This window comes from Vipera ursinii (genome assembly GCF_947247035.1).
Source record: "Vipera ursinii genome assembly, chromosome: 2".
Classification (NCBI taxonomy): Eukaryota; Metazoa; Chordata; class Lepidosauria; order Squamata; family Viperidae; genus Vipera; species Vipera ursinii.
Window position 1 is genome coordinate 171,407,103 of NC_139513.1, and position 13,855 is coordinate 171,420,957.

At 45.3% G+C, this 13,855-nt stretch overlaps 1 protein-coding gene across 2 annotated transcripts in view; it reads right to left on the reverse strand.

Moving 5' to 3' along the window:
* Window positions 1-12,453, reverse strand: part of SLC6A8 (solute carrier family 6 member 8) — a 33,086-nt gene extending 20,633 nt beyond the window's left edge. Inside the window, exons 1-5 of one of the 2 annotated variants that reach the window (XM_083351588.1) lie at window positions 12,405-12,453; window positions 10,974-11,794; window positions 2,896-3,027; window positions 1,933-2,185; window positions 1,654-1,786 (exon numbers count right to left, since the gene is read on the reverse strand). In XM_083351588.1, coding sequence (XP_083207714.1) covers window positions 1,654-1,786; window positions 1,933-2,185; window positions 2,896-3,027; window positions 10,974-11,268 — 813 coding nt within the window. In that variant the 5' untranslated portion in view covers window positions 11,269-11,794; window positions 12,405-12,453. Of the gene's footprint in view, window positions 1-1,653; window positions 1,787-1,932; window positions 2,186-2,895; window positions 3,028-10,973; window positions 11,795-12,305 lie in introns of both variants that reach the window. The other variant, XM_083351589.1, reaches the window with a different exon arrangement.
* Between the last annotated feature and the right edge of the window lie 1,402 nt (window positions 12,454-13,855).

The following is a 13,855-nucleotide window of genomic DNA, read 5'->3' on the forward strand; positions in this document are numbered from 1 at the left end:
CTTGTCCCTGAAAAAGTATTCAGGCACGACTTCAAGAACCGTCTTCCAACACATATCGTGAGAAATATTTAAGAGCTTTTGGCTGTCTCTGGAAGCTTTCCCGTTTTTCCTAAGGGACCTTCTGGGCTTGTGCAGCCAGAAGGGGAAGAATGCTAATCTGGACAGGCAGCCTAGCTGACCTTCAGCACTGCTTTCCCCACTAAGGCCACAGGAACTCCAAGCGTGGCCAGCTGTGAGAGGCCGCACCACGTGTCAGTGCCTGTCTGCTGAGGCCTGAGGGCTGTGGTTCCTCAACTCCAGTGGATGTCTGGTGAAAATGCCAGCCTTTTTTAGGCGTGGAACTTGCTGACAAGTGGGATTTTAGATGCACTAGCTATGCGTTGGAAAAAAGAGAAGTAGGCATTAGGTATCTGGGTGGGCAGAACATATGACTCAGAGAGAAATTTTGATGTGCGCAAAGGAAGGCCCCTATTTACATTCAGAAATAATAGATTGTGGGCCATACTGTTCGTGTCTAAGAATTGAATTCATTCCTTGGCTGCATTTGTATTTGGAGAATCAGGAATGGCAGACCTGATAATATAGAGGCCTCTGTCTCCCCTGCAATCCAGGAGAATTGCTTCTAGTCAGAGAACACACTATTGACAAACTAACTAGACAAGGCAATTTTATATATCCAACCACTATACATTTTCTCCAGATTTGGAGAACAAATTCAAGGCATGGATCTGTTTAATTTTAAGAAGTCAAAACACAAGGCTGATGTCTCAGCTGTGGTGGACACATATGACTACCCCTTTAGAAGCTGAGGCCTTCTTCCCACTTTGCAGAAATTCTGTTTTGCTCTTTTCACAACAGGAATCCTGAAATGTGCCTAAATTTTCTCCCTCACAGAGGGACTCTGGATGGTGTGCAAATAAAATGTCAAAAACATGCAGAGATTTCCCTCAGAAAGTCTCAGTTGAGATGGGGCTAGGATATCTTACAAAGGATAATACTCAGTAAATCAGGAGCCACTGGAGTCTAAGGAATGGTGTTTAGACGTCTTTCTCCCCCCACCCTAACTGTAATTTTAACTTGAGTCCTCTTTCTCCAATTCCTGACTGACCTTTGTGAGGACCTGTTGTTCTGTGCTTAATTCTTCTTTGCCTTAATTGAAAACACTTCGCCTCCAGAGATTTGCTTAAGGCTTATTCACTGCCTGCATGTCTCACAGCTTTCCAAAGATCAATCCAATCCTTCCAGCTGCAGGCACCCATCAGACACACATACCTCCCCTCATCCATAGTCGTTTCCAAAATGCACTTTTCTCCATGTATTTATTTCCATGTCATCATTTCATTCAACGTTCTCTTCTCATTTCACTCTCCGGGACTGTGTATATACCTGTTTCCATTCACCCTCCACCTGGCCCTCCTTGCCCCTTCTTCAAGAGCCACATCATCTCCACAGGTAAGAGCCTTCAGAGTGGGCTGCTGAACACTTAGCAGAGAGGATTCAGGAAGCAGGCGACTGCCAGTGGGTGCTCTGAAGAGAAGGAATTTACCCATCTTCTGGAATCTCATGTGACCACTGCCACAATTCATTCACAATTTCTTCCCACCTTCTCCTCCCTTCCAGATTGACTCAGACCATCTCCCTACAGCTTCCTACCTTTCCTGCAGATTTGACGCCTTTCCAAACGCAGAAATAAACAAGGACCCAGCAAGTTAGGAGGCATAGGGTCATTTCCCAGTTGATAGCCCCAGGGTACTCCAGGCCTTTTGAAATATTCAACACCTTGTTCCTGCAAACAGAGGGAGAAAAGGTGACCACCTGAATGGGAGGGCTTTGTGAGCGAAGATCTCCATCTAGGCAGGTGAGCATGGCCCTGCTCAGAACAGAGAACTGGGAGGTCAGCTTAGGACAGAAGGGTAAAATGCCATAACTCACTCCCAAAATTCGATGACAGGTGACCGCTTGTCAGAAAGTTCATCACAGGTAAAGTTGCTACTGGCAGTGCCATTGGCACAATCTTCATGTCGGAAGATTTCCACACACTCTGGGGAGTTCCAGGGATTCCCACAGGTTGACCAGGGCAGGGTGGCTGTAAAAGACTTCACCAGATAGTAGAAGCCCCAGGCAAGTACCATGATGTAGTACGTGTTGCAGTAGAAGACAATCACCATGGAAGCAAATCCGAGTCCTGTTTGGAGAAATTCAGTTACTTGAAGAAAGAATGGGCTATTTTCCCTAAAGGGTGACAGAGATATGACACTGTTACACAGTGAAAATGAGTGATATGAAATATAAGTTGCATTTGCTAAATGTCCATATTTTAAATTCTGGAAACTGAACACTATTTTCATCAAACAGTAATTTAATTTGGCTTCGCATGCAGAAGATAAAGAGTAATGAAAAAGGCCCATTTCTAATCATTATTAAAAAAAAGTAGGACTTCTTTTCCTGGCTTCTAAGATTACAGTGTGTAATTTTACACTACATATCTACTTGTCTGCTCAAGTAGATTTTCATTGACATATTGATTACAACCTTTTGGGGTATCAAAAGCCAGTGATCTCAGCCTGATTATTTCTGTACTGTACGTCACAAAGAGAATCATGTCTATATTTAAATTCTTCTTCTCTATACATCCAAGTATGTCACATCTTTTTAATACCTCCTGACCAATCTTTGCCAACTTCACATATTCTTCTAATTTGGGCACATCTCAGAGATCAATCTATTGGACCTTTTGATATCTCCTTGGTTTTCACTGAAGATCCCACAGTGATGTTCTGACTTGGGAAGTTGAGAGAAGATGCTATTAGAAAGTAGCTCGACTTCCCCCCACAAGCAAACTCATAAGAGCAATAAAGAGAAGAAAGGGGGGATTAGTTGGGAAAAGATTCTTACCTTTGAAAAGTGGCGCTATGTTCCATACCGCAATGCTTCCAGCCTTCATGAATTGCCCCAAAGAAATTTCCAAGAAGAAGATGGGAATCCCACCAAGGAGGGCAATAAGAATGTACGGGATGAGGAACACACCTGTAGCCAAGTGAGCAACACAAAGTAAGCAACAGTGTCATTCTTCAATTCTAGACCACATCAGCCTTTCCCATAGGTACAGATGATTTATAGGTTTGTTATACTAAAAACAGTTTTTTTAAACAGCATCTAAATCTAATTCAATTTAATCTAATCTAAATTGTACACTAGGAAAAGCTGAGTCCTGCCCCATAAACTGTTGACAGCGGCATTTCCATAATTTATTCTGCTTCAGTTTGTTGATTGAGAAGAGTGCAAGGGTGTCAACTGAAATCTTTCTCACTGGAGACAGTATACAATTGATTCGGGGTTCTGAGATACCATCAGATCCTGGCACACCTTGAAATTTAATCTCAGATGTCATAATGTTTAAAATATGCAAGAATTTCAGAAGGTTTTTGCAGATCAGGGAGGAGCCAATGAAATGAAATTAAGGTTAGCTGTATTTTTCCCCCAATCAGTACCCTAATTTGTGGCTTCGGTGGTTACTTGGAATTGTAATATTTATTGTATTTTAATTCTTCCCAGTTCTGAGACCTCTTCATTTGTTGCCACCACTTAACTTTTTCCAACTTTCTAAGTATTTTGAGATTGCACAATTGAGAATCGGCCTTGCTGGCTGGACCATCTTCCTCAAACGTGTTAAGGGTGCTATGCTGGAGAAAGCTGGCTGAGCTGAAATGCATCCTTGCTCTCCATTTAGAGATATTTTGCTGGCAAGTCTTTATGTATGAATGTCTGCAAAATAAACAGAGGAAGACCAGATCCCTAAGGTAGCTGCTATGGAGCTGGAAAGGAGATAGATAAAAAGCAGACTCTGTTATTCTCTATTATTTTCCTTCTGACTTTTGTCTTCTGGTCATTTAATCATAGGTGCTTCTTCAGGCTCCCACGATCAGAAAAGATCTCTGTCCCTCCCTGCATTGTCCATATTGGTCATCGCCATGTGATCTTGATCTGTTTCCCTCTTTCCTCAAACAGTTCTCAACTTTCCTGTCACCATTGATCACAAGTGTGACAGCCTCACAGCGGTGATGGACAGGCTGGTGTGTTCCCAAATACATGTGTGCACGTGGGCCTCAGCATGAATCGCCTCAAGGACTCTATTTATAGTACAGCTCTCTGGGTTAAAGGAAGGCCCAAGTATTACTACTCATCCTGCCAATCCCTAGTTAAAAGGATAATCTTGGGGATATAAACTCTTTCCCATGGGGATTAACGAGGTAATGGTTGGGGGATCCATTCATTGCTGCATATAGGCAGGGACATCTACCACCCAGGAAATGCAAATGGCGGTGAATATGTGCCTCTGCACATGGAGTGGCTAAGGCACACCATGCTGCAAGACAAGAGTGTGTGTGCTAAGGCTGATTCGAAGATGATATGGGATTTCGTGCCTCTATTTACACATTTAATCAGATCAGTTAAAAAAACAGAAGCAGCCACATTCCTGGAATATGGCTAGGTTTGATTAGTATTAATCTTGGGATTTGGGTAGGACAGCATATTGTGGTTTTGGTTAGTTAATGGTTCAAAGGATTGTGCAAACTCGGGACATGGAACTGGATGGAGTATATCAAGTGAATGAAGCCTATGAGTGGGTGTTTGGGTGTGAGTATTGTGTGTGGCTTTATCTGCATGGATTTATCTGAAATCCAGCATTTTCTCAGATGGTAAACCTGCATTTGAGATATTCATTCCCAAGTATTGGTGAGGCTTCATATGATTCAATATTTCATTTTCTTTTTTTGAATCCCTGCATACAGAAAGATAGCAATCCAGAGGAAACGATTCTGGCATGATTCTGGCATAATCTTGGTTTTGTTTTGCATAGAAACCGGTGTCAGTCTCAATTCTTCCTTTCAGTCTGATACCTACAACCAGACACAAGTTTATCCCTATAAATCAGCCCACAGTCAAAACTACCCTTTATTGGAACAGCTTTTATAGAACGAATTAAGGTCTGAAATGTGGGCTGCTTCTAGGAACACTCAAAGTGTATGCCTTGTTCCATTAAATAAAGAGACTAAAAATGGCTTCTTATCAGCTTTCATATTCTCTATTTCTGTTTTTCAATTATCGACTCCATAAGGCACGGTGAATGAATGGAAATATCAGGGTTAGATCATGAAATAAATTGGTTGGACAATCATTCTCTCTGTGCAATGAATTTTAGAAATATTTGTCAAAGGAAACAGATTGCTAACAGAATTCTCAGCAATCTCTCCAAATTGTAGCTATCAGGCTTGAAAATTAATTTATGATGCAATTAATATAACAGCCTTCCCTCAGGAGTTAAACTACAGCTCCCATCTTCCCCAGCCGGTGAGGCCAGATGACCATATACAAAAATGGGGAAAACTGTCACAGACATTTGCAGTATAAATATGTCTTCAGTGTTGCCTCTATGTATATAGCTCAGTGACCCCTTCAAGGTAGGAATGAGAGGCGATCGAAGAGCATTTCTGAATTCACCATATTTTCATAGACCAACGTTTACAAGGATGAGAAAGTGTTGACTGCTGCCTGAAGAGTGGGATGCTTGGAGAGTTAGAGGGAGAAGCAAGGGGGTAACTGGAAAAATGAAATCTCATGAATTAAAGTGGTCACTGTTTTGTCCACAGCAATTTTTCACACCTGAAGAAAAGCACTGACATTTTTCTCTTTCCAATCCTGGCCAGAAAGACTGAATCATTCATCCCTTGTGATCTCCTCACACTCCTCGACAAACCCACGGATTTAGTCTATTCTGGCTCTCCATCTCAGCTCGCCCATGCGAGCCTGCAGCTGCATATCTAACAAATGCAGTGACCAGCAACACTTGTGAATGGGCAGACTCAGGTACAATGCTCCAAGCACACCAGCTTGGGTACAACCTCTGATAGTGGAGGCTTCCACCCCTCCACCCACACACCCCACTGAATGAGGCAACCGTCTTCTCCGGGAATTTGCCCCCCAGCAGCTGTGGCCTGCTCTGTGCCATGCTGTGGCTTTTATACAAAAGAAATTTCTCCCGGCTGACAAAGAGGAAAGTTCTCAGGGTCTCAAAAGGGGAGGCAGGCGATCATCTCAGCCTCAGCACAAGGCAACCAAGTCACTTTCCCCAGAAGAAAGGAAAAAGAAAAAAAATTGATTCTACTCCAGGAGGTTTGGAGAAATTGAAAGATAATAATAATAATAATAATAATAATAATAATAATAATAATAATAATAATAATAATAAATAATAATAATAATAATAATAATAATAATAATAATAATAATAATAATAAGAAGAAGAAGAAGAAGAAGTAGTAGTAGTAGTAGTAGTTGGAAGGGACCTTGGAGGTCATCTAGTCCAACCCCCTGCTCAGGCAGGAATGCATCTCCATTTCAACCCTGGACTATTCCCCAGCCATTCTCACAATATGCTTTATCACCAAACACTGCCTTCTCCAACTTTCTCTTTCCTACCTAACTTTTCTGGCCACCCAGCCCCACTGATTGTTTGGATCGCTTTTTCTGCCCTTTCTAAGCTCCTTGTAAGCTTCAAAACTTTATTAGAACAATTTAAACTCCATGCTCTATAAGAGCTGATAGGCAACTAAGACATCCTGGTTATGAGATTGGATCATATGCCTATCCTTGCCGGCCTAGAGGGTGGAAAGCAATCTTTTCCTTATTTTTTCCCCCCAGCATCAGTTGCTGGATAAGATCTGGAGCCCACTGGGGATTATTCAACTCACGTGCCACTCCAAAAACACGTAAAATATAAACAGCATCTCTAACCCACTTGTCAAGTTCAAAGTTTTGGCAATCTCTTTGGTTATTAACTCAGGCTGAATCCATTCTTTATTAGCATAACAAGATTGACCAGTAATGCCAACCCTTTTAGGAACAATAGATCCCAGAACTTTTCAATGGAGAAAGAGGAAATAAATGTATCTTTCTCAGAAAATTTAAAACAGTAGGGTTGTCCAAATCCTGTCTTTTCAATTGTGCCTAATCAGTTTCTACTTCTTCATCTCAAGTCTGGATTGAGCAAGTGATTTTTTTTTCTTTTCCTTTCACTTTCTGTCCCTTTATCTTGAAAAAGGAACAGCCAGGGCTTGTAATGACTGATACCTGCTAAATTTGTCCCATGCAAATATCAGATGAAAACTGGCTCCAGGGATGCAGCTGAGAGTTTTATCGTTCTTCTGTAGTCTGCCAAGGTACTTTTTTTTTTCATTTGCACGTACAACAGTCTTAACAGAAAGGGCAGATTACAAGGAAGCATTCTAAATCAATAAATGCAAGGAGAAAAAGGCAGAGTACCATCCGTGATGGAGGACCTTGGACAGCAAGGTTTGCAAAAAAAAAAAAAAGATATTATCGTCCTTTGCAAGGTTTGCTAAACTGAGACACTTGTCCTTGGGTATTAAAAGACTGCCTTTGCATGTTTTTTTGCTTCGCAAAATGGTGAACCTGCCACTTAATTCTCACCACGTTCTAATTTGACTTTTGAAGTTAGGTAAGGTTAAAAATAGGTACTAGTTCAAGATCACCAAACGGGAATGGAAATTGTATTCCAAGTCACCAGCCCCAAGACTGCAAGTATCATTAACAACACTTGTCAGAAAGAAATAGTTACAAAAGCGTCAGCTGGACCTGGTTGTTTTACCCAAGAGTCAGGCAGCATGTGAGTGTGACGCAATGTGCATCACATCAGCCGACGGCAGTCCTTAACAGTATTATTGCTTTTCTGTTCTCCTCTCCTAAAATTGTCAAGGAGAAAAACACCTATCCTTAAGGGAGAACGAGATACAATTTTGGCCTTGTTGCTGTACAGATAACGAATCAAATGGGAGCGATAAGGAGACAGTGGGATCCCAACCCCCATTTACAAAGGTCATAAAATTCTAAAGTAGAAGGAGGAGAGCCCCCCCCGCCCCCTTACTTCATTGCTAATTAAAGAGATGTTAGGGTAGGATTGGGGCAAGCCTAAAAAGCTATGGACTTTGAATGTGCAAAGGATTGGCCATGGTAATCTTACAGAGGGGGCAGGGCCCCTGAACATACACACTTAAGGGTATTCTAGTACTCACTTCCTTTTCCTTTGTTTTCTGGGATTGAGCTCCATTTTGGTAGAAAGAATTTCGCTTAAGCCTAAGAGACGTGGGTCTCCTCTCTTCTCCAATCCAGTCCCCAGTAGATTTGTCCTTCCCATGGCCTTTGGCAAAGTGCTCAGGCATGGTGTCGCACCAGTTAAAACACATCAGAGAGGAAATGCGCACTTCTTGGCTTCTCACTCACTTTGCCCTCTGCATCCCTCCACAGATTCATAGATTGAAAAGGGATCGATCCCAGAATGGTTCACATGCGCTGTGTGGCCTGGAGAATGCCAGAGAAGCCCTCTTGGAGATGGGATGGTGGAAACAGGCCTGGTGAAAAGATCACGTTTTCCGGGATTCTCTGCAGTTCTCGGCAGCAATCGCTGTGCCAAGTGCACCTTGGCTCCTGCAAGAGCACAACTGCTTTCCATATATAACTTTTATGACTTATTAAACCACAGATGGCCTTACTGCTTTTCTCCAGGGCCGGTAGGTTATTGAGACAACATGGGGAAAAAATGACACCCATATTTTTAAGGAAGCCAGCTAAGTTTGGTACTCAAGGGCAGTGCCACAGGAGAGCCCAGGAAATCCAGGTTCCTGGCACCCATGGGGTTCACTGGATGCTTTTCAGCCAGCCATTTTCTCTTAACCTGTCCTACCCTTCGGGGTCGTGAGGGCAAAGGGAGAGAAGGGCAACAACCATGTATGCCACAAGGAATTATTTGGAAAGAAGGCAAGAAATAATGTAACAACAAGCATGTAAACAGTCTCCTCCCTCAGTGCATATGCTCTGTCACATTTAAATCTTCAAGCTGGATGCTATCCAAACATGTTATATTGTGAAACGTGATGAACTACATGCTTTCTGCAATTACGTTTCCCAATATACAGAAAATAGGAGGACAAAGCAGTTACTGGGGAGGATTGGAAAGGAACCAAAAGGTGCTAGAAGTTTCTGTTCTGACCAATTCACACATAAAATGCCCTTTCACAATTTGCTCTAGATTTATTTTGCACTATTTGAATAAAATTTGAGGAAGGCAAGATTTTTGCCACTGAGACTCAAGTCATCCAGGAAGGACTACCATGGCCCTCCTTTCAGCCAGCTATGCCTTCTCTTTGCCCCTCTGGTGTTCCCACATGGTCCCGTTCTCCCCTGTAATTATTCCCCCAACTCCAATCTCCAGATGAAGCAGCCCAAATTTGAAATAGGTGAGTCACCTGACTTGGGGTGTCCTGAAAGAAGATGCAACTCTGGAGGCTCACTTGTTGTTATATAAGGGGGAAGTGAATGAGAGATTTGGAAGAATCTAAGCATGGAATCTGCAGGGTAACTCAGGATGGGCCCAGGAGAAATGCCCTGTGAGTGTGGCTCATTGTTCTCAGTGTATGTGTGTGAGCGCACGGGCAAGCATGTGCATATACGCAACATCTTTCTAGGTTTTCAACAAAGTGCCAACATAATCTCAAAGAGGCTTGGGTCTTCATTTCACCACGTGGCCTGCTTAACGTGTTGCAGTGGGAAAAAGACAAGAGTAAGTTCTTTCTTGTCCCTCTGTGGTAAGAGATGGCAAGTGATACAAGAGCCCCAAAACATTGGAAGGAGGTGAGTCCCCACAGTCAAACTGGGTTAGGAAAACTTTCCTACTTCCCTTCAATGTGCTCCTTCTTGAGGGACTTTGGGATCCACAAGTAGCAGGATGGGGAGGTGACTATATCGTATCCCCCTTCAGTGCAGCAGCCATGACTCTCTCCCAACTTTGATGGGAGAAGACAACCAACCCTCTGCCCAGACGGCACTCCTTTCTATAAGCTGGCAGCTGCCCTTTGCTCCCTGCCTAGCCACGGGTGTGTGTAGTGACAACCACGGTGCCAACTACTTGTATCCTTCTCTGCCTCTCAACATTCCCACTGAATGCAGGATTTCTCCCCTATCTGATCACAGCTCTATCTTCACCCTTGCTCATATTTCAGCCTGAGTAAATTCCTTGCATCTTCCAGGGAGCTTAACCTTCTCCTGTGGGATTTTTTTTCCTGGAGGAATGAGGCTTTGGGGGATTCTTGCAGGACATCTCCCACCAAGATTTCTTCTCCCTTTCCAATCTCACTTCTGGATTCCATCTATTGTGCCCAAGATTTCAGCCAACAAAAATTTCCTAAGTGATGATCTGACTCATTTTCAAGTCTTGTTTTTAAATTGTGTGGTCCGGGCCTGAGGCTTTTAGATTCCAGGTAGGCGTGGGACTGAATGCGCCTATTGAAGAAGACAGGGAAGGCCCTTCGTGCAGAGCATATTAACCCCCCATTCCCAGATCCAGCCCTAACTTTTAAAAGACCCTGGAGGCAGGGGTGGAATTCCAATAGGTGAACAACCGGTTTTCTGCGTGGATGCCGCTTCCGGAAGTCCATTCTGGGCCTGGGCAACAAAAAATTAGCTACCGGTTCTGCCGAACTGGTGCGAACTGGCTGAATCCCACCACTGCCTGGAGGCTAAGCCAAAGGGTCCAAATTCCACTCTGGGAAGAGAGCAGGCTAGATCGTTTTCCTTTCCAGGGCACCTTTAATCATGTGTTCTTGCTGCTGCCAGCTCTAGGTCCCGGATAGCCTTACAAAGTCCTCCTGAGTTTAGGATGTCAGCTCAGAAAGACACTGTTCCAAGGCTTTCTTAGGTCCCTGTTCCTCCCAATGGGCCTGGACCTTGAAGCTTCCTTAAGGTGAAAGCTGCAGGCTCCAGATGGTAAAAGGTTCCCATGCAATTCTGGAGAATGGCTGACCCTCACCCCCTCCCACCCCCTTTTACAAGGATCCTGGCGACCCCTGCGCACCCCCCCCAACCCTTCCATCCGGACCTCAAGGCCGCAGGTTGCTCACCTCCCCCGTTCTTGTAACACAGGTAGGGAAAGCGCCAGACGTTGCCTAGCCCCACGGCGAAGCCCACGCAGGACATGATGAAATCCATCTGCCGGGTCCAAGTCTCTCTCTCGCGGGGCGGCAAGGCCAGGGTCGACTTGCAGGAGTCCACGGCCTCCCCTTTGCTCCCGACTGAGGCTCCTTGGCACATGGCGGCTGCGGGGGATCCCGTCTTTTTGTCCTGCGGTTCGACCGAGACGCTGTAAATGCCGCCGCCGCCGCCGCCGCCGCTCTCCGACGAAGCCCCCTTGGCCATGGTGCCTGGGGGGATTCCCGAGTCCCGGTCGCCCCCTTCCAGACGGATCGAGACGATGCTCAAAAGAGAAAAGAAGGGCTGCGAAGGGGGGGGGGGGTTGGTGGTGGTGGTGCAGTCAGAAGCCCCCCTCGCAAGAAGCGAGCGGCAGACGGCGGAGAGCGGAGTCTGAGCTGGGGCTGGCTGGGGCAGGTAGCCGGCTCGGAGGGGGAAGGGCTGGGATTGTGCAGAGACTCAGAAACAATCCACGAAGCACTTGAAGGTCAACCTGAAAAACCTCATGTGTTCAGTGGACTCGGGGAAGGGGGTTGCTGGAGGGCGGAGGAGGTCGGCGAAATCCGCCGCGGGGAGGACACCCCCGCAGTACCCCGCCCGGAGTCACGGCAGGGCACGGGGTCGGGGCGGAGGAGGGGACGCGCCGAGCCCTTCGCCTCCGTCCGTCGCCTTCGCGCTGCTCCGCTCGCTTCTGGGCTCCGCCGCTTCGGGGGCTGCCGCTCTTCTCCTCGCAATCGCCGCCCCTTCGAGGCTGCTGGAGGAGAGAGAGAGAGCCCGCGTGACGTCAGCCGGCCCGGCCCCTTTTCTCCCTCCCTCCCTCCCTCCCTCCCTCTCCGCCGCCGTCGCTGGGATTAGCCGACTGCTCCCCCTCCCTCCCTCCTCCTTCGCGCTCCAGCACTGCCAGCCGCAGGGAAAGACGGCAGTACGCGGGCAGAGGAGCAAGAGGAGTGTGTGTGTGTGTGTGTGTGTGTAAGACGGCAGTCCGCGGGCAGAGGAGCAAGAGGAGTGTGTGTGTGTGTGTGTGTGTGTGTAAGACGGCAGTCCGCGAGCAGAGGAGCAAGAGGAGTGTGTGTGTGTGTGTGTAAGACGGCAGTCCGCGGGCAGAGGAGCAAGAGGAGTGTGTGTGTGTGTGTGTGTGTGTGTAAGACGGCAGCCCGCGGGCAGAGGAGCAAGAGGAGTGTGTACGTGTGTGTGTGTGTGTGTGGAGCAATTGCAGCCGCCGTTTCTTTTTCTTCCCATTCCGCCCTCCCCCCACCCCCCCGCACCTGTTCCCTCCCTGGGTGCTGCTCTGTAATAATGCTCCGTCCTGCCTTTCTGGACTCGACTTGGGAGTTTTGCCTTGAAAAAGGGACGTTTCCACTCACGCGGTTCGCAGTCGGAGCCTCGTTTCGGCTGCAGTTCCTTCCTCCTGCGTCGGTGACCCCCCCGCTGTATGCGCGCACTTCAACGGAAGTGTCAGCGGCGCGTTGCGGTTTTTTTTTGTGTTACGTGTTCAGCTGGGAAGGAGCGAGCTGGGAAGATCTCCCCCCTCCCCGCCTCCCAAATTAACAAGAGCCCCCCCCCCAAAAAAATAATAATATATGGCTATCGTATTGCTGGATTTGGAAGCCCAGAAGTTTGTAAGGTAGAATTTATCGGGGAGGGAGGGAAGGGGAGATTCCCTTTGAAAAAGTCCAGCAACGGCATATTTAGAATTTTTAATTTATTTTTAATCTTTAATTTTAATTTATTGCACAGATGATTTCAATTTTACTTTTATCTTGATTTCTGTACTTATTATATGTTTTGTTGTTAGCCACCCTGAGTCCTTCAAGAGATAGGGCGGGATATAAATCCCATCAATAAATAAATAAATAAATAAATAAATAAATAAATAAATAAATAAATAGTGTCCCGTGTTTTTAAGCTCAGTTCAAGATTCTGGATTTAACTTATAAAATACTTAACGTTTTGGAACCGAGAAAGCACCGTCTTTAATAAAGTCCTCTATATTTGTCCCAGTTTCCATTAGGGACCCTCTTGAGAAGAAAGGAGCAGGGCCTTTTTAGTGATGGCACCCGCTGATGGAATATTCTTCTAGCCACCCACTGTTTTCTCAGAACATTTTATTCTTTCGCTGCCAGTTTCAAAACAAAGTTTCTTTTGCGGGAGAAGGCTTTTGGCTATATGGAGGGGGGGGGATTGTTCCTAATGCTGCTTTGTTGCATGATACCCCTTGCTAAAGTGTAACATTTGGGGATACATTCATCTGGATTGAAAGATGTGCCCTTTAAGGTGCGGCAACCTTTTAAATGAATACATTTAGAAGCTTTATCTCTTGAAACCTGGGTCTTGTCAACATACCCCTTCTCCGTTGAATTTATCTAGGCATATTTACGTGTATATAAACAAGTATAGGAGTTTGTGGCATTAAACACACAGATGTAGAAAGTGGGCCACTCCTTATAATGATTTGTCCCACAGTCAGCCTATAGTGGGATATTCTATACATAATTCCTCAGAAGTAAATTCTCGGTAACTGAACCAGAGGACTGCCATAGCTCCAGAAGTAAGCATTGGTTATTGTTGGTGATGTGAATGAAAAATATTCAGCCCGTGGCTGGCATTTCTTTCTTTTGTATTATTACTTAAGAACTTGTTGACATATACCTCATACGCACCCTGTACCTTCCAACATGGACTAAGCCAGTCTATGCCCATCTCTCTGCCCCCATCCCTGCAATAAACAGATAGTATAACTGATTAAATGGCAATAAGGAAATGAATGCTTACTTATTTATTTAAACAATTTATAAGGTTGCCCATCTCAAAGCAG